At 41.4% G+C, this 20,976-nt stretch overlaps 1 protein-coding gene across 6 annotated transcripts in view; it reads right to left on the bottom strand.

Moving 5' to 3' along the window:
- ZBBX (zinc finger B-box domain containing) overlaps positions 1–20,976 on the bottom strand; it is a 119,832-nt gene that overhangs the window by 78,783 nt on the left and 20,073 nt on the right. For 5 of the 6 annotated variants that reach the window (XR_014471800.1, XM_083177827.1, XM_083177826.1 and 2 more), the window contains exons 4-9: positions 20,024–20,102; positions 17,586–17,634; positions 16,025–16,134; positions 14,585–14,680; positions 6,384–6,545; positions 4,863–5,028 (exon numbers count right to left, since the gene is read on the bottom strand). Coding sequence is in view for 5 of the 6 variants with exons in the window: in XM_083177827.1 (XP_083033953.1) it covers positions 4,863–5,028; positions 6,384–6,545; positions 14,585–14,680; positions 16,025–16,134; positions 17,586–17,634; positions 20,024–20,102 (662 nt within the window). In the remaining variant the exon portion in view is untranslated. The remainder of the gene's footprint in view (positions 1–4,862; positions 5,029–6,383; positions 6,546–14,584; positions 14,681–16,024; positions 16,135–17,585; positions 17,635–20,023; positions 20,103–20,976) is intronic. The other variant, XM_083177830.1, reaches the window with a different exon arrangement.

Below are 20,976 nucleotides of genomic sequence, written 5' to 3'. Positions count from 1 at the left end.
GGAGCCAAAATAGATGACTGCATCCAGCTTCTGACCCTGAAGACATAGTGCTAGCTGCATTTATGGGATGAGGGAGAGCTCCGTAAATCTCCGACCCCTCTCCCTGTCCCGTGCTTTCCCACTACCAGTAAACAGCAGTGCACCCAGCAACTCAACATTTGTATACAAATTACAGAGTAATAAGCAACTAACAATAAAAAGAGGCCACTATGAAATATACTTTGTCACATTTCAGTTCAGATTGATTTTATAGATCAGTATTTTAGCCCCAATGTGTTACATATTCAATTATATTTCTTGGCTGCATAGCCCCCTGCCAATTTTATTACAATTAATGAGTCATTTTCATTTTGCTGATTGATGTAATCAACTGAAGAACACCACAGGTTATATATCATATGCATAGGGCCATTGTTATCTCACCTTGTAACTGGCTAAAGTTTAATTAGGTGATGTCATGAGCCGCCTAAACCAATTATAACCTTCGTAGAACAGCAATATAGTTTCTCGGGGAACAGACGTAACCAAGGTCCTTGCACAGATGTGTCCTTTTGTAACTGTTGCTTTAGTAATGACAAATAGCCTGTCTAGCCTGAATCTGTATATTGGGTTCTGAAGCAATCAATCAGTGGCTCCTATAGGAGCAAGCGCTGCAGTCAAGGCACTCTCCAGGGACAATCTGGGACCCCTCCTGTGATGAAAACGGGAGTTCAGGGAACAAGGGTACCAACCTGCAAGGCCAAACATCTAACCCATCTCACCAGTTTATGGCGAGCAGCTTTGCCATGCAGACTAAAGGTGCCCACACACTATAATGATTTTCATGCCGATTGACCGATTTCCGACTGATCAGATAATGGGATGAAAATCGGCCGATATCGGTCAGATGCGCGCTCCCGCAGTTCTTTTGATAAATCTTCTGATTTTACATGCTGCATGAAAGATCAGAAGATTTAGCAAAAGATTCATAAGAACGCACATGGGATCTTAAGAGAGATCTTTGGTAAAGATGTGCGCTTGCCTGAAATCTTTTGTTCAGGATGGACAAAAGATTTCAAGGCTAATTTATGAGCAGATCTTACGATCGCCGAACTTTCTAGTGTGTGGGCACCTTAACTAATCTGCTGTACTGGGTGTGCAGACTGGTAGGGATGCCATTGCAAGAAACCACTGTTTTTCCTCATGCAATGTTCTGTTATATTTCATCTACGACTTTGCATATACAGGTTGAGTATCCCGTATCCAAAATGCTCGGGACCAGGAGAATTTTGGATAACGGATTATTCCGTATTTCTGAATATTTTAATATTTCAATGATGTATTTTGAAGTATCTTGCATTTATGCTGTATAAACACATAATATACACACAAATATATTTTATTACCACATAAAATACACACAAACATATTTTAATTGTTCAAAAAACAAGGTTTCAAAACGTGAAACAAAATGTGTACTATCTCAGCACTGAATTTGAATGCCAAGCAATCATTGTCTTGCACATATATAGTGCCAGTTACATATCATGTCCCCAGTGATGCTGTTACATATGTCCCCAGTGAGTTTTTAGCAAAAAAAAAAATATTTTTTCACTTTCTGGAATGTCCGTATTTCGGAATAATTCGGATAACGGATATTCGGATACGGGATACTCGACCTGTATATAAAACCTATTCACGTGCTATTAGAGTTGCAGCCTAGTGTCTCTAGTGCACTGCGAGTGGTCTCTATGATGTGGTTTATCTCTGTGACGTGACTGCAATACTACTCTACTCAAAGCAACTCAGTTGTGTCAGGTGCCTTGTGCCATATCTTGTGAAGATAGCCAGTAAGTGAGGACATATCTGTAGCAGAAGAGATTCATCTACATAGAGCACCAATGTGGCCACATACAGCTATCCTCTGTGCTCTCAAAGTCCTGTTCCACATAACTGTGAGTTCCATGAGACTAAGTAGAGCTGAGTATCTTTGAGTGTAACTGTTTCCGATACAATGTGTCTTATTCACAAAATGACTAGGGCACACAAGCAGCTTCTACTGATTTTGTCATGCCAATATTCTTTGTGTAACTGCGACTGTGTAGGCATACAAAATTATAAGTTAAAGTGTTTTACTGGAAATCACTGTAACACAGCATTTCATATGTAGATGCAGCTGTTAAAGTCGCACACAAAGACACTCAGCGCTACCGAGTCACAACAGGTGTGTTCAAAGAGGCAAGATTTATGCAGAAACATCCCTAATTCAGGGAGATCTTAGAAATTCAGAAGACATTTGATTTGTTGCATTACAGCTCTGGCTATTATATCCAACAGTCTCTTATTTTCAAATCAGAATAAGGCCCATTGTGTTATAATTTATAACACTTTCACACCGCAATATGAGGTTCGGCCCGGGACAATAAAGATGAGTTTCAAATGGTGTCACAGCGGCTTTAAACCCTTGCACATTGCAGACTGGATCTGGGTTATTGCCAGGGCTTCTCCTCTGCCAGCGCTTGGAGATAACAGGCTACATGATAACATCATATCCAAGCGCTGGTGAGCTGGCTCTCTAAAAGGTTTGAACGAGCCCCAGGACGAAAGACATGGGTTACCTGTTCACACTGCCCTATTACCCGCGTAACTTCCAGACTAACCCATGTAGCTGCACAGGTTAGATTCCCAGGTAACTGGACCCAGGTTATTTTTTTTTAGATCCATGAGCAGCGACCTGGGTTAACCTGGCAATAACACATCCTGGCAATAACCCAAGCTAAAGCTATAACCTTTCTGCAAAGTTAATCGATGATATGCTTATTTACAAAATCATGCCATAGTTAGATGGAGGTAACTGCTGCTACATCCACATTAGCTGTAATGAGAGCTTGCACAGCCTTACTGTAAAACAGTGTCTGCCAAATATTGCATGTATATCCCTAATAAGCAATCGTTGTTACGTTACAGTTTTAATATCCTAATATAGTTAAAACACAAAGCACCAACAGAGTCTGTTTGCTGGCAAGTGAGACTTCAGATGCTAAATATGTAATTAGCGAGAAAATAAATGCAAAATGCTAATGTACAAACCTTTGATGATGAAGAATGATCTGAATTGCAAAGAAATGTTAGATGTTTTATGGTGTATGGATTAAATAGAATAAAAATGTGTTTGCATTTCCTCAGTGGGCTAAAAGAATGAGAAGTCAAGTCTCATAAGTTGTGATCTAAAGAGAGAGTCATGTGTATTCCAAATGGGTCTGTTGTACACCAGGATGAGGAATACAAAGAGACTTATTGGGGGAGTCCTTCAAACATAGGCTTAGCACTAGGACATCCATTAATAAGTTAATGAAAACTAATCTTTATTTACTGGGACAGTATATCCATATACTATTCTGCACAGGGAAACCTCATTTTCTACATATGATATATGTGAGAACCAATTAATACCCCTTTTTACACCAAAATGCTGGCTGCAACCCGGGTGCGCCCCGGTGTTTGACCCCCTTTACACTGGCATCCCCACCCGGCACAGTGCCGAGTGGGTGACATCGGCAGAGGCGGGTCCTGAGCAGGCGTTTGGAGATGACAATATGGCATTATTCAAAAGATAGGCCGGCCATTGATTGGCTGAGAGAGAGAGAGAGAGAGAGAGAAAGCACACTCAGCCAATCAATGACCGACCTATCTTTTGAATTTCCAAATTCTGCCTCCGCTGTCTGCAGTGTCCGCTAACTCAGCGCTTTCCAGACACTTCCCGCTCCGGACTTCCCGCTCCACCGCTGCACCCACAGCCCCTGGGCACTTCCCGCCGCCCGGACCCCACGCTGCCCAGGTATTTTTTTTCTCCTGCCCCTGCAGCTCCCCTGAAATTGTACATGGGATAAATCGAATGGCCCATTCGCAGGAAAATTTGGGTGATATGAGCGAGATTTCACATAAAAAATTTCACCAGGATATTAAAACAATGGAATATCGCTACCAGGGAAGATGTGATATACATATGATGGCAGATTAAAGCTGAAATTTACAAAGAGACTGTCCAAACAAAGTCCATTCAAGAATGTCCCACAAAAGAAGCTTCCTAAACTAATGTTTTAATTTATGGTTTCATTTTATTATTTGAAGAAAAATTGTTATTTGAGTCACTATACTGTTACAGTAATGTTAGTATGTTGTATTCATGTCACTAAAATATTCTACAAAAAATGTTTAGGCTACAGTATATTTTCTTACGTTTTGTGTTTAATTATGTGAATCATAGGCCTAATATGAAATTGGGTAACACAAATCAGACAATGTTTATATCTCAAAAGTTAAAGCTGATAGGCGAAAATGAATGTTATATTTGAAATCAGCACACCAAATACACATAAAAACAGCTAAAAACTCCTCTGCACCAAAACACATGTTGGTCTGTGTTATGTATTTCCCATGAAATCCCCATAAAGAACAAGAAAAACAGCACTTGCAAATATCTAGAGGTATACAAAGTTAAAGATCAAAAACTGGAAAGATTAAAAAAAAAAAAAAAAAAACCTGTAGATAAAGCATCAGCAATAAACTGTGTGAGACCCTTTTCACACAGAAAACCAAATTACCGGCTGAAGTACTTCTACCCAGTAATGGGCTGAACATCCTGGGTCATTTTTCTGTGTAAAAGGGGTCTACCTGGGTCATAAATCTGGGTTGTGGATCCAGGATTTACAACCCAGGTTGACCCTTTCACATAGAAGAAATACCTGTGTTATTCAGTAAATTACCGGGTTGAAATTTTTAACCCGCTAATTTGCTGTTCAGTGTGAAAGGGGATCAGGCTGCTCCCGGCAAAATGACCTGGCACTCTAAATGCCAGGTTGTATGTCTGAAATGGGAATTACCTGCATCTGCCTCCAGACGGTGCTGTGGTTTATGACTGATTTCATTTCTCCATTCCAATAAAGCATCATTAAAATATTTAGCAGATTCCTCTTCATTAAAGGTTCCATGCAGGAGTGAGTTAGTAGTTTCAGACACATGTGATTTTCTTGGCACTGTGATAAAAGCCTGTTAAAGAGTTTGCAGATGCTTAGTAAACTGAAGTATATAATGGTCATTTTCCAGAAACCAAAAGGGGCCAATAAACATTTGGGCACTTTAATTTAACCAACTTTCTGTGAGTTTTCAATTAAGCTACAAGCACCATCAGATTTCTGATATTAAAAAAATTAAACTTCATATATATGGACATGTGATGTATGAGTACATTCCATTCCCACCTCTGCTGCGCTAGTGGCCAAATTGTTTTTTTTTTAACTAAACGAATGTCATTTAGTGGTGACAAAATGGGCAAACCATATGCACTGCAGTTGGGGCAATGCAACATGCACAGAGTTTTGGGTGAGATATTTTGTTTCTGTGCACAGTAAATACTGGCTGCTTTATTCTTACACTGTAATTTAGATTTCAGTTTGAACACACACCTGCAGTGCACATGGTTTTGCCCATTTTGAGAACACATTTGTCCTGGAATCAAGTCTGAATTAGTTATTTTTGCATTAGAAACAGACTACTAAATAAAAGGCAAAACATTATTCATCCACTGTCCAATGTTACATGATAAATAATAAGCAGGATATATACAGTGCTGGATTAAGCCTTCGGAGGGCCCGGGACACTTGTCATTACTGGCTGCAAACTGCATGGGAGAATATTACAATGTAAAAACACAGAGTAAAGGCAGTAAAACATGGTCAATAGATAACTGCAGGGGGGGGGGGGGTATATATTAATATGTCCCTCTGTACCTTACTCAGTAGGACACCTCACAGGCTCAGTGCTGCCTCTGATTAAAAACCCTCCCATGATGAGGCTGTTGCTGCTGCTGTCCTCCATGGGCCTGAGAAGCATGTGGTGATCCCCACCAAGCAGAGCTCCTAGTTTCATGGGACTTAGTCAACGCACAGTAATGCACTGCATTTTGCATGCACTGCACTGTTCCTTGGCTCCCGATGCTCAGCACCATTAATAATTGTTACATTGGCAGATAGGTGAAGCTGCCGCACTACCCCACTCCCATGTACAAAACTTTTAGCTAAAAAACAAACAAAAACAAAAAACATTTTATTTCAAAAATACATGCCTATCACAGGGGGGCCCTAGATAGAGGGGGGGCCAGGGGTACTCACCCCCTGTCATTAGTGGTAAACTAAGGTGGGATGTGGATCCTCAGTTTGTAGCTCATGGGGAAAGATCAATCACACTGTTCTTTCAGGAGCTTTAGTTTAAAAGCAGCATAAGAAACAAGTGGATGTATTTTACAGTTGGGTATGGGCTTAAGGTTATAATATAGTATTTGTTTGGCATAAAACAGTGTGTATTTTGTAGTCGGTTAGTCTGCGACAAGATGAGTAAATACTAACCTCTCCACTGGTGCTAAGCTTCTCATTAAACAAGGAAACACCAGTTGAGGCCCTGTTGTCAGTAATCTCTTTGCCTTTATCAAGTTTTCCACTTGACTCATCAGCATTCGCTTCTTTTCTGAAAGCATGGGAAACCTCTAATTTTCCATCTTGAGATTTTCCCTGCAAACATGAAATATTAGAAGTAAACTGAATTACTAAACAATTTCACCGCTGACATAAATTCATGAAATTAGCAACCCACTGACTCCCAGTATGTTGTACAGCTATTTCCAATGGACATTTCACTTTTGCTTTACTTTCCATGCTTTTTAAACGTCTTCTTGAATTGTCTGTACTTAGCTCGTTATTTAAAAAATATGCAAATTGTCAGTGAAGGAGTGTACTTAAGGAAACTACTAAAGACGGGCAGAATTGTTTCTTTTCTTCAGCAATATTCTCTTCTACAGCTTGAAGTACATTTATCTTTTGAAACCACAGAGTAAAAGACTGTTAAGTCCATGTCATGCTTAAATTGGAATGCAATGCATGACTACTTTGGATTTTTGACATATTTTATTCTTATGGCAGTAAGCTTTGTATGTGTTGGCGGTTGTAGTTCAATTAAGTTTAAAAAGCAAAGCATGAGCTTCTTCATTTAAAATGCTCTTTTATACGGTACGCAGGTGTGACTTAAGAGGCAGTTACTTATGTAAGACTGCACATTTAAGACGTTCATTTCCATGCTAAACAAGACAAATCTCTCTGCTTAATATCAAAATAACTCTAAGTTAAAGAGACAAGAAAAACAGCAAAAATGATTATCATATACTGTAGGAAACAAGTGCATACAGACAGGACAAAGCTTTGATTATGATACCAATTTTGTTTTTATTATTCTCAGATGTCAAAGAAGAAATTAATTATCAAATCTAAAGGCGGAATGTCCCGACAGTTGGAATCCCGGGATGTTTTCGTTCAGCTCGACAGCTATTCGACAGGCGGAATACAACGTTCTGTCTGTAGACTGTCAAAAAGGGGGCGTCTCTGTTGAAACGGCCGTGGATTGACAAAAACCGGTTGTGAATTCGACAATCTACGTTAGTTTCACACAAAAAAAAAAATCTGACTGGTTTAAAAGTCGGATCTGTTTTGTTGAATTCCGCCTTCAATGCTGTCGGAAATGGCAGCATTGGAGAGGTGGCGGGCGCTATTTCCCCTGTTGGAAATAGCGCCCGGGATTCAATACCCTCCTAAGGGCTACAATTAAATAAGGTTCTAAAAGCATAGAGTGATGATGTTGCCCATAGCAACCAATCTGTCTATCATATTCTAGGATGCAATAGAGAAATTATAGACATAATCACATTGGTTGCTATGGGCAACATCAGCTCTTTTCAGTTTTAGAAGGTTTAACAAATCTACCCCTGTCTCTAAAAGTGTAGATTGCATATGTTTTCTGAGAATGAATCCATTAGGTATACATGACAATAATACCCCTTTCACATCGCACTTTTAAAACGGTATATTGCCGTTTTTTTTCCATTTTAAAACGTTTAAGGCTGCAATGTGAAAGTGCCAGAGTTGATTTACCGGTTAAAGTTAACCGGTATTTCAACACGGTTAAAAAGCAGAGTCCTACACGTTTTAAAGCCGTTTTTTTGGCAGTTTGAACAGCTCTATTTCAATGGCTTTAAACGTGTCCCTTGGGGGTTAAACGGGTTGAATGTTTGAATGGTATTAAATGATTTTTAAAACGGTTTTCACCTGCAATGTGAAAGGTCTCAAGGCTCTGACCCGTTGTAAAGTCCCATTTAAAAATACTGTGTCATTACCCATTTCTGCAATGTGAAGGCAGTATAAGTTAGCATGGCTATTCTTTTGTGTTTGTCAGCCTGAAGAGTGACCAGATATTTGAGGATATTCAAAGTGCAAAATCCTATATACCATGGGAGTTTACATCATTTGAACCCAGATTAAGGTCTTGTTATTTCTGATCTTTGACAACAGTTACAAAATCCATGAAAGTTTAGTCATGTTTAGCTACTGTTGATGCAGCGTTAAACCAACCAGAAAATTTCTGAATCTCGTCATGTTCTATTTTCCTAACCAGCTTATTCATAGTAGCTTCAGAGGGGCAGCATGAGGCTTGTTCTGCTTGAACAGATTTACAGTGAGCAGCTGATCAGGCGTGGACATATGAAGAATCAATTTTATTGGTGAGCAACCCTAGCAATAAAGAGCTATCATTATTTGCAAGATGATTCTTATCATAATGAGTGATGGCACAGAGGACTGCTCTTAAGCTGTGTACACACGGTGCAATATATTGCTCAGCAGAATATTGCTCAGTGTCCCATTTTCATCAGCAACCAGAGATTGTCGCCGATGAAAGGAAAACACTGCCGGGGGAAACAGCTGATCTCTGTGGGGAAGCCACTGGCTCCTGCGACCAGCGTCCATTAGGGACTGAACACGGGAGCGCGCACCCGGCGATTTATCGCCCACAGCACATACAAATCACTGACAATATGGTTGTCCCTTGTGTACACAGCTTTAAAAGAACTTTCTGTTGGGTTATAAAATTCATCAGTTTGACTGTGCTGCTTGCTAACCAAATTATATCTTTCTAGCAGTACAGAAATGGTTATTGAATTGTAATGATTCAATGAAAATAAAATGCACTTGTGTTATAGGAGAAAAGAAACGTATTAATCTATTTAAATTATTTGCAATTATGTCATCATTGCACCATACTATCCATAGGAATTGCTGCAACTACATAATGTCAAAAAGCCCAAAAGACAAGTTTAAATATAAGGCTTGTCCAAACAGCTTCCCAGAAACTTTTTGTCTACAGCTACCACAATGCTCAGTCCTTGTCCTGTCACCACCCCCTATCCCTTAGATTGTGGTGGCATTTTTCGCAATGTTACCGTAGTTGAAGTCCTGGCATGGGACTGGCATGGGACAGTTAATCTGTGATTTTTGCAGATTAACAACTGAAGAGGAATAAGGGCCTTGATGCAGAATTGTAGGGAGGGGAGGATAAGCTTTTCCACTGCTCCGATTCATGAATAAGGTAACCATATATTTGTAACTTTACACCAAAACTAGCTCAGTAAAAAGTAGATCAATTGAAAGGATCATATTAAAGTACAATACCAAAATCTTTAACTCATTAATCCAAAATATAGTCTATTTATTTCAGTGTTGATGAGCCTGACCTGCATTAAAAGTAGGGATGTGCACCGGCCACTTTTCGCGTTTTGGGTTCTGATTACTTTCAGGTTTTGGGTTCTAATGGGTTTTTGCCAAAACACCCCTAAACGTTTAGGGGTGTTTTGGGGGTTCTGATTTTATTTTTTTAAATGTAAAAACTACTAAAATCTCAGAATTTTTAGGTTTTTTTTTGCTCCTACGCTATTATTAACCTCAATAACATTAATTTTCACTCATTTCCAGTCTATTCTGAACACCTCAAACCTCACAATATTGTTTTTAGGGCAAAAGATTGCACCGAGGTAGCTGGATAACTATGATAAGCCACACAAGTGTGCGGCACAAACACTGGACTGATACAGCACACTTAGCATCACCCCTGGAATGATACTGAACACTTAGGATCACCCCTGGACTGATACTGAACACAGCTTCACCCCTGGACTAATACAGCACACAGCACACTTGGCAGCACCCCATGAATTATACGGCACATATGCGGGCACCTTTGAACAGATACGGGACACATGGGGGCACCCATGGAATTACACCGCACACATGCAGGCACCCCTGGACTGATACAGGACACTGGGCAGCACAGCTGGATTGATATGGCACACAACACTCTTTGCAGGTTAAAAAAAAACACCTTTTTTTATTTCAATTAAAAAATGGGGGTAGCTCCCCTGGACTGATACAGGACACTGGGCACCCCTGGAATTATATGGCACACACAAGGGCACCCCTGGACTGATACGAGACACTGGGCAGCCATGGAATTATACGGCACACATGCGGGCACCCCTCGACTTATACAGGACACTGGGCACCCTGGAATTATAAAGGACACATGCGGGTACCCCTGGACTGATACGGGACACTGGGCAGCACAGCTAGACTGATAGGGGACACTGGGCAGCCCTGCAGTAAAAATAAAAATCTTGAGAGCTACTTTTCCCCCACAGTAGTCCCATATAGCAGTCCCCCTAGTAGTGCACCAAATAGAATCCTTTGTTTCCCCCTTTGTTTTTTCCACAGTAGTTCTCCCAGAGTAGTTGTTCCCTGGCTGCTCAGTATTTCCCCCTTAGTAGGTGTACCTTGCCGCTCAGTAGATCCCCTTTAGTGATTTGACCCTGGCCGTTCAGTAGTTCCCCCTTTACTTTGTCTCCCCTCCAGCAGCCCCTTTAGCCCCCCCTTTAGTGTGTCCCCCCCCTTTTATGGAGATCCGAATCCGATGCAGGATGATGACGTTTCAGCCTCATTTTGGACGCCGGAAGATGGCGGGACCCGGCGAACTCCTCGGATCCGGCCTCGGATAAGGTAAGTTCAGGGGAGGTTCGGATCTCTACGATCCGAACCCACTCATCTCTAATTAAAAGCAGTACACAGAACCAATATTTTATGGTACTTGTTTTCTAAATATGCCCATATTTACAAAAAAAAGAAATATCCTTATGTAGTGATGACTTAACCCCTTCAGTGGCAATCCCGGAAAATTCTCGGGATTGCCACCGTTTACAGCCGGGCAGCGCTGCTGAGTTCAGGCTCCCTCCCCTCTGCGGCGCCGCCTCCTCCCTCCTTCTCCCCCCTCCCCTCCGGGTTTCTTATTGAAGTCCCCGGCGCCGGCTTATGACAAGCCGGCTGCCGGGGACAAGTACACAGTGCGGGGGTGCAGGTCCGGGCAGCCGCTGATTGACAGTGCAGCGGCACTGCCCAGACCCAGGGAGGTAGTGGTGTTTTTTTTTTAAGGGAGCGCTCCCCATAAAAAACTCGCCCAGTGGGGAGCACTCCCCCAAAAAAAACCCACCACTGAAGGGGTTAAAATACAAATAAACCAGTGCTGTACTTACGTCTTTATATTACGTCTTTATATTTGACTCCAGGAAATAAAGTACGACTTTCCTGACACAATGATGTTTTACCCAATGCCATACTTGAATATTCTTATGTAACAAGCTTACAGTAAGGATCTGCAGCTTTGCACGATGGACTCTGCTTATAATGCAATGCACATGCTGATCCTAGGAACTCATTAACACACTTCTCTACAGAATATGTTTTGCATGTGATTCAAAGCAAATAAAGATGTTTCATGCTGACAACTCCAAAGGAAGATATACAGCTTGAAAAAAAAATAGGAATATTCTTTATTGATGAAATACTCATCTCCATAGAACATTAAAATTAAAAATTCGATCACTTAAACAGACACTTTAAGATGTATTGCACTATGGCAAGCGCCTTTCTGTAAGGTTCCGATTAGGTATTTGGATAGCAATAGCAAGCAATTTATTTTCTATTAGGAAAATAAGTTTTCCGTAAGTGTTGGCACAGACAATCTTCTTCAACTGGGTCACACACACATGCAAAAAGAACAGAAATGAAAACCCTGCAAGAGTATATTAACATCATACCAGAATCAGTTTAGGATTTAGCTAAATCTAAGAATTATAACAGCATATTAACTGTAAAGCTTCTTTAAGACTCACTTTGGATTAAGTTTTCTTAGTTTAATTAGAACAATTTTAAAAGAATGCAATTGACTCTAAATGTTATTTTTAATCTATTCATTAGAATAAGAAACACTTTTCTTTGAATATATGACTTGCTTTATTTTGTGGCTTTTTGGATGTCAATGCTTTAAGTAATGGATTGGTATTCTTTATATACGAATATAATTGGTTGATGACAAGAATGTGTTTAGAATTATTCAGATATTATAATTTTGCAGCTCCCATGCATTATGATATCCCAAGCATTATTAAAGAGAGAGAGAGAGAGAGATGCTGAGTACAAAATGAGCAGTATTCAATGCACCTCGCCGCTCACCCAATTCTACGTTCCGGGGGAATCCACGCTATCTCCCAAACAACGAGGCTCGGGGCTAATGCAGGGAGCCCGCTGCATTTAGCCACGAGCCTCGAAGTTTCCTCGGCCGCACACACCATTTCCCCTTCGCTACAAAAAACTAGCGAGGGGAAACGGTGTGTGCAGGGGGTCAGATGTATAATGACCCTGTGAGCTGTGACAGCTAGCAGTCAGCACTGCTCGCTGTCACAGCTCGCAAAAATCATTGAAAAAACCCCAGACATAATTCACTTTTTTGTCACCTATTTAAAAGTGTCAGCTGCATGTACAAGTTTCCAGCTGCAGCTCCATCCCCTAGGCTGTGGTTCTCTACCCTGGGGGGGTATTCTGATTTAATCGGTCCCCCGCGTGTTTGCATGGGGACCAATTTTTTGCATCTGCGCATGCGCAGTTATGACCATGTGCAGACTCTTGGTGAGAGCGGGCATGGAGAACTGCATGTTCACCATCCTGCTTGCACCTAGCAGTGTGGGGGGGGGGAGCGTGGGACGGCATCTGGGTGCCTCGCAATGCTGCGAATTTCGCAACCTTGCAAGTCAACCGGAATAAGGTCCTTGATGTTGGGTCGGATGCAGCTGGAGTGTACCCGGAGGAGTGGTTTAACTCTGTATTTTATAATTGCTGCACAAACTGAACAAGTTACAGCAAATGGGCATAGGGCATATAATAAATACCTAACTGGCTTGGAGCAAGTGAAATGCAAATGAGATGCAAATAGTGCATTTATTTTATTAATGACACAACTAAAATGTATAGGCTTCACCTTGCACAACTGAAACATGCTGACATTTTACTTGTGTCAATGTTTTGTCCCTGAAGACCTTGTGTATGTCAACCTTTTGGTTTCAACCTAGACATTGTTGCTTTAATGAACCACAGCACTTTTGCTTGACATATATTTTGCCTCCTGACCACAAAATGGCTGCTTACACTGTGGTGTGATGATGGCTTAAAATGTATTATATCACCATACTTAGGCAGTATTCAATGCGGTCAGGGAGAGGGTTAAATGGCGGGGATGGCAGAAAACAATCAATCCTCGCTGTTTAACCCCCGTGTCAGCCGCTCACTCTATTCTACGTTCCGGGGGAATCCTCACTGTCAGAGGACGGCGAGGATTCCCACAAACAGCGAGGCTTGTGGCTAATGCAGGGCCAAATACGCCAATTCCCCCTCGCTCCAAAAACGTCAGAGGACGGCAAGGATTGTTTTCTCTCGATTCCCCCTCGCTCCAAAAAGAAAACTAGGGGGGTCAGTTGAATACTGACAGGGCAAGCTGTGACAGCGAGCAGGCAGCACTGCTTGCTGTCACAGGTCACACCCACCCGGCATTGAATACACCCCTTATTCTTAATGAGTATGTTTAATGAGAAGTCACAGGAATATACTGTATGTCATTGCTGACTAAAAAATGGTGAAATCAAAGTTTGCACAGGCATTATTACAGCAAATACAACACAGTAGAAGGAGCTGTACTTGCTACACATTATAATAAATATGGGCTCCGACAATAATTCACTGCTAGCCAAGCGCTACCAATGCATAATGATATGAGGTCCCTTTGACTGTAGAGCAGATGCAATGTAACAGGTCCCAATAGAGGAGATGAAGTTAATCGAAGATGAAGTTTTGTGTAATTAATAATTTTAATTGCAATATAAACATAAATATTTAGATAAATGGTACTGCTTCCAATAACGGTGTATGGGCTGATGCATTAATGGTGTTGATGGCATCTACTTTATTTAAGGGTGACAGCTTGTATGTCACCTAATTATTAATTCACAAACACATACCAGAGGCATTATATTGAATTACCTACCGTGACTTTTACATTAAGTTACAATACAAGCTCCTCAGGTAATCTTACCACACGCATAAGATTTATTGCATGTATCAGTAACTCGTGTAAAAATGCAAAAATAATCAAGTCACAAGAACATTTCTAAATATTGCAAAATTACTATTGCAGAAAAAAAACGACACTAATGTTTTAATACAAATAACTAAATAAAATACAGCAGAACAACTACATTTACATAATCCAATCTTCATATTTATAAAAAAAAAATCATAGAAAAGGCATTTTAAACAGAAAAGGTAATGGTAAAAAGTGTTTATTTAGTCAGTACCTGTATAGGCAAAGTTCTGTGTAGCTTCAATGCCCCCTTCTGGTGAATTCTAGCAAAACATGCAGCACAGTAATTCTCTCCACACTCCAAACACATCTTCAGTGAAAAGCATTGAATAGAACAAAAACAAATTACTGTATTGACCAAAGCTTCCAGGAATTCTACACGTGCGTTTAATTATACAATGAGCTAAAGTGAATCAGCTAAACCGTCTAGCATATATGCTTCTGAAAATTAGAACCATTATTAAAAAAGAACAGCATTTATAATGTGGAGACACGTCTGAGTGCAGGGAAGGCACAGGTATTCTCATATTAAATAACGACATTACAGACTTTATTAAAGCTCCTAAAAATGAAATGTACTACCTACATATTTTGAAGGTAGTACAAGTTAGGCCAAATCTATCCTGAGGGATATTTTTACTAAAGCTTCTAAAAATAAAAAAAAGGTGATGTTGTCCATACCAACCAATCAGATTCGGGCTCTCGTTTCTCTATATTGCATCCTAGAAAATGATAGACAGAAGCTGATTGGTTGGTATAGGAAACATCACCTTTTTTATTTTTAGAAGCTTAAGTACAGTACATTTACCACGTAGGGTAGATTTGTTTTTGTATTATTTTTCATTTACTTTTTTTTTTATGGGGGAAGAGTGGAAAGAGAGAAGAAGTTAGACTGGTATAATCACACTAACGGTCGGTGCCCCCACAGGGTGCGATGAACTCCGTGCTTGTAGTACTAGATTGCATAGAATCTAGTACAAAAAGCATACAATGTGCTACAGCACCGTGCTTTTTTGTACTAGATATGATGCAATCTGGTACTAAAAGCACAGGCTGCGCAGACTTTCTGTGCTGTGTGCGGGAGCGCGCATCTCACCCGAAAAATGCACCATGTATGGGCACCTTTAGAACTAATATGTTTTTATTTTATAGATTACCTGACAACATTAGATATTATCGTTAAATTAAAAACATAAATACATCATAAAAAATCTGATTTCATTGCAATCAGTGCCAATGATTTACCCTAAAAATGTAATAGTTCTCCCAAGCTTATGGGTTCCAATTAAACTTTATGGAGACAAATGCCCGGTGAGGAGACACTGCGGAGCACTTCAGGAGGCAGGAACGAACAGTCTTTTAATTAGGCCCCACCCCCAACATAGGGAAACACCAGTGACTCATGGGTCTATGGTGAGGAGCGACGCTAAATGACACAATCCAGTAATTTAGCCCCACCCCCTTCCTGCAGCTCCCGCGACTGCCGGGGAACCACTTATAATCTGCCTGCGGTGAACTACCCCAAAAATCATGAGCCTCCCTCAGCTTCCAGGAGGGTAGGCAAGTATAAAGCATACCTTTTTGTTTTGACAAGACTCTAATAAAGCGAGTTACAATTGTAGACAGGAAATACCTCTAAACTGAATGTACATACCAGTAAAGCACTTTTACTTTCACACTGCCCACATGCTTTGCCTCTTAATTTTGGTTTCTCTGTGGCAGTGATATCAGTAGTCCTTGAAAGTGTCTTCTGTTTCACAGGCTCTAGAGAAAGCGCAGTACACTTGCAGTCATGTAAACGGAACAGCACAGAAGACTGAGGAAAACATCAATCACCTGTTATATATTAAGTGTGCTATTTTCTGGCAGAAACACGTCACTTACTGGCAATTCACAGCCACAAATTATTCTTCAATGTGCAGTCTCCAATAACGGAAGCTTGAGTATTCAATATGTGTCCCTTCACAACTCACTAGTCAACATATGCAGTCATGCATTAGTTTAATTTAACAGGTTTGGTTATTGACAAGAGGCCAACATAGAAATGGAATAAATCACAGTGCATCTGACTAATGAAAGCAAGAAGTCATATCTGCAAGTGAAATATGGCACCAATTTACTAAGAAGACAGAATTAGTTAAAACCTCCAGTGAGGCTGATAAATGACTGTAATGTGACTGCATACATTCACTAATTGTTCAGTGATTAAAGGGGACATATCCTTTTGCTTTGATTAACAAAGACATCTTGGTAAACAAGTGCTAGCAGTACAGCAAAGCACTGATGGTTGATAGTGGAAAATGTATGCCGGTGACTTTGTGCAATGTATCGCATTATTGTTCATTAAAAAATGTCTTCTCTGACATTTGAGTAATATCCAGTGAAGATGCCTATGTACACTGTAGGGCTAAAAGGTAACCCAATAGGGGATGGGCTGTCACCTGCACTAAGCTATTGAAAATATGGTTTTGCGATTAGAGCACCTTGTTCTACTTCTTACTGAATTGAGCATGCATGTTGAACATTTATGTACAGGTTAGTAGACATTACAATATTTAAGCCTATTGAACATTTTTTTGTGTGCTCTAGTGCCACCTTTTGGCGAATTTATGAAATAAACATTGTTATTTAACATATGACTAGCGCATCATTTAAATTACCTGTCATTTAAATTTAGTTTCATTTGGAGCAGTAGAACGCACTCCAGAGCCCTCTATAGTGGGTAAATTATTTTTCGCTGACCCTGTAGTTTATACATACAGTATCACATCTTTCCCAAGAGGTAGGATAGATATTAAAAAGCTCCTCCTTGGGGCACACTTGTAGGAATCAGCTCGATTTACCTCCATCATTAAATCAGCTTCATAGTGACACAGGGCCAGATGCACTAAGCTTCAAAGGTGATAAAATGGAGTGATAAACAGCCAGCCAATCAGCTCCAGATGCACTAAGCTTCAAAGGTGATAAAATGGAGTGATAAACAGCCAGCCAATCAGCTCCTGCCTGCTGTGTCACAGACTGTGTTTGAAAAATGTCAGGCAGGAGCTGATTGGTTGGTTGTTTATCACTCTCCATCACTTTTGATGCTTAGTGCATCTGGCCCACAGTGTATTTAAAAGGAATTTCTGTTTGGCTATCAGACTAGAACAATGTGACTGTACGCCCATTTTCATCATACTATAGTAAACCTACATGACCAAGATATTACAATTTACCTGGATCTAGAGTTTTCAAGACCTTCAGCTTTATTTTTCCAGATGAGACCTAAAATAATTAAAACAAAGTGGCCTTTCAGAAAGGTATGGACCTGTGGTCTGTGACTGCAATGGACTGTATTGCCTTCACAAGAAAAAATAGTTATCTGAAAGCATGATTAATGTTTTGGAAACTTTAGCTATGTTTAACTGGAGACAAAGGCCATCCAACCATTATTTTGTTTATACAGGTGCTATGTATCACATATGTGCTAGCGTCATATAATTGATCACTGTCACAATACAACTTCATACACTGCATCTCCACAGGGAACATGCTGGAAAACAATGTGAATACTCAGCTGGCTATACAGTCAGATGTGAGTACTCTGTTGGCTGTGCTGTTAGATAAGACTACTCTGCTGGCTATGCTGTCTGACAACAGTATACACAACTGACTGTGATGTCAGATGAAAGTATTCAGCTATCTGTTCTGTCAGATGAGAGTACATGACTGGCGGTACTGTTAGATAAGAGTACTCAGCTTACTATGGGCGGTATTCAATGCGGCCAGAGAGGAGGTTTGTACGGCGACGATGACCAGTGGCGTAGCTAAGTTTTGGGCGGCCCCCGCCCTGCCAGGCACACCCACCCCCGCCCCACCAGGCACCCCGCCCCGCCGCCCATGCAAACCCCCCCCCCCCCCAATCCCCCGCAGCCTTACCTATCGCGCTGGTCCCGGCGGCTCCGTTCTTCTGCTGAGGACCACCACAAAATGGCCGCCCCCATACAGCAGACAGTTTCAGAGAACAGTGTGCTATATGGGGGTGGCCATTTTGTGGTGGTCCTCAGCAGAAGAACGGAGCCGCCGGGACCAGCAAGATAGGTAAGTCTGCGGGGGATTGAAGGGGGGGGGGGGGTGTAACTATAACACCGCAGCCCCCGGCGCCCTCACATGCACAGTGCCCCCCGCGGTGGCCGGGGCTGCAGTGCTATAGTTACGCCGCTGTCGATGACTCTTCTTTGCCGAAAACAAGTCATTCTCACCGTCTAATCCCCTCGCCACCCCTCTCGCCGTATTCCATGTAAGAGGTAAATGCTCACTGTGATAGGATAGTGAAGTGCTTCACTGGCTCTTTTAAAACTATAATATTTTGTAGTTCTGATTATATTGCAGATGTTATACACAGTTATAGTCACTTTCTTTATTAAATTCATTTATTTCCTATTGCCATTTTTGACAATTGACATTGTAAAAGCTGCATTTTGTGATTTGTCACCACCAACTGGTAGGTAATGGCTATTGTATAGTTTAAAAAACACATACCACCGATCCATGGATCCACTGACCAAGTGGGCAAATGGTAAAGCAATACACAGTCACCAATGTGCTGCTCAGTATTTGTGGCCAGAAATCACACAACGAGCGGGCATTTGCCTGACCAGTTGTGATGTCATTTTCAGCGGTTCTTGCAAGCAGCCAATTAACGGGCCATGTACATTCTCTACAACCCATCCCCATGACTAATTGCACACACAGCACTAATCATTCTCCTCTTTACCTACACTCAGGCCCTTATTCTGGTTGACTCGCTCGGTCGTGAATTCGCACGGGGAATCAATGTTTTGCGTATGCGCATGTGCAGCAGCATTTCTGCACATGTGTATATGCTAGGTGCATGCAAATTCACCAAAAAGCCTGTTCGCCAGGTGCACGCACCCAGGCTTGCGAGCGGGGGAGTGAAGAGGGACGGGGGGTGCCGACCTGGGCCATTAGCATTTGTGAACACCCAGCATTTCATGGGGGTTCCCATGAAAATGCTGGGCGTACACATGCTAATGTGTCCGTGACGCACGTGCGGGGGGCAGACAGCTGACATAACCGGATGATAGCTGCCCGCAATTCCTTGCAATTCTACACACATAGGTAAGGGTGGTCTGGACCACCCTTACCTATGCGTGCGCCTCCACCATCATTAGATGGTCGGCGACCATCGAAAGATGGGGGAGGTTCTCACTGTCCTCTAATCATGTTCATGTAAAACATCCATTCGCAAGCCTTGCGAACGCATCCCGCGTGCGAATGGGTGGTGCCGGCTAACCATTCGCAAGGCGGGGTTAGAGTGACTCGCAAGGATGCGAATTCGCATCTGAATGAGTCAGCCAGAATAAGGGCCTTAGTTCCTTGTTCATGTACCTATTCCTACTTTTCCCTCACTACTTTTTTTTAATGTTCCAATACGAAGAGACAAACTAATCCCAAAGCTTCCAAGCTGCATAATACATGTAATGACTGCAAATGCCTTCCCTATTTATGTGCAAACTTAGCTAAATGTAAACTTGGGAGGTAATTTATTTAATCAACAGATAGCTCATTTAAATGTCATTTGTGAGCCTTTCAGCTAAATACAAATGTTGCTATATTCATTATTACCACACTGAGGATTAGATAACTATACCTTGCCAGCATTCTCTTTATCCTGTATTTGACCTTGATTTCCAACCTGCCCAGACTTCCAGTGATATGCATTTGATCGTCTGCAAAACAAGATTTGTATAACCAGCTATTAACTAGTTCTTTGAGCTTTCCTTACATTGCCAACTAACAAAAGGTGCATGTTGCATGGGAGAGCAATCACTGCACAGATATTGCTGGAGAATACTGGATTTCTTTATTCACTATGAGGTTTATATAGGTTATATAGAGTAAACACCTTTCTAATGCATCTGTAACAATAATGATTACGGGCTACATACTTTTTAATCTATATTTTTTTCTGAAATGCAAGGCATCTATATATATTCATCAAAAATGGTTTGCATGGAGACTGGCATGCAGATTCATAGTGGGAGCTAATGGCTCACACTGCAGGGAAGAGGAGAAGGGAGAGGGAGTCAGCCAGGGTAAGTGTAGCAGTGAGGGATGGAGCGGAGAGGAGAAAACCTACACCCAGCATATGTTGGAGGCAATATACTAGTAATATATGTCATACAACATTTTAGTTGAGGACATTGGGACTCTCCCGCAGTTCTGTCGCGCAAGGGTCCGAAAAGAAGCCGCCGCCTCAGCTGAAGGAGGCCTCAGTCATGGGTATGTCATGGCCACGATCTCTTGTCCCAATTTCCTGTCACAAAGGGGGCATGGCCAGTACTCTCTGAGCTGCTGGCCATGCCCCTGCTCCTCTGTATCGCTGAATACACCACGGAACACTGTTGTCCGCGGGTGGGAAAGTACAAAAAAACTGGACTGTTCTACTAAAATTGGGACACTTGGGAGGTATGTAAAACTTATGTTCACAACTCATCAACACAGTTTATTAAATCCTACTTGATCAGCCATGTACTATACAATTAAATATTGCATATGCTCCATCTACTATGTACAGTGCTTTGGAGCCTTTGTGACATCTTA

The sequence above is a fragment of the Crinia signifera genome, chromosome 3 (assembly GCF_055691185.1).
Source record: "Crinia signifera chromosome 3, ASM5569118v1, whole genome shotgun sequence".
NCBI classification, from domain to species: domain Eukaryota; kingdom Metazoa; phylum Chordata; class Amphibia; order Anura; family Myobatrachidae; genus Crinia; species Crinia signifera.
The sequence above is the reverse complement of the archived record's forward strand: the minus strand, read 5'-3'. Positions and strand labels throughout refer to the sequence as shown.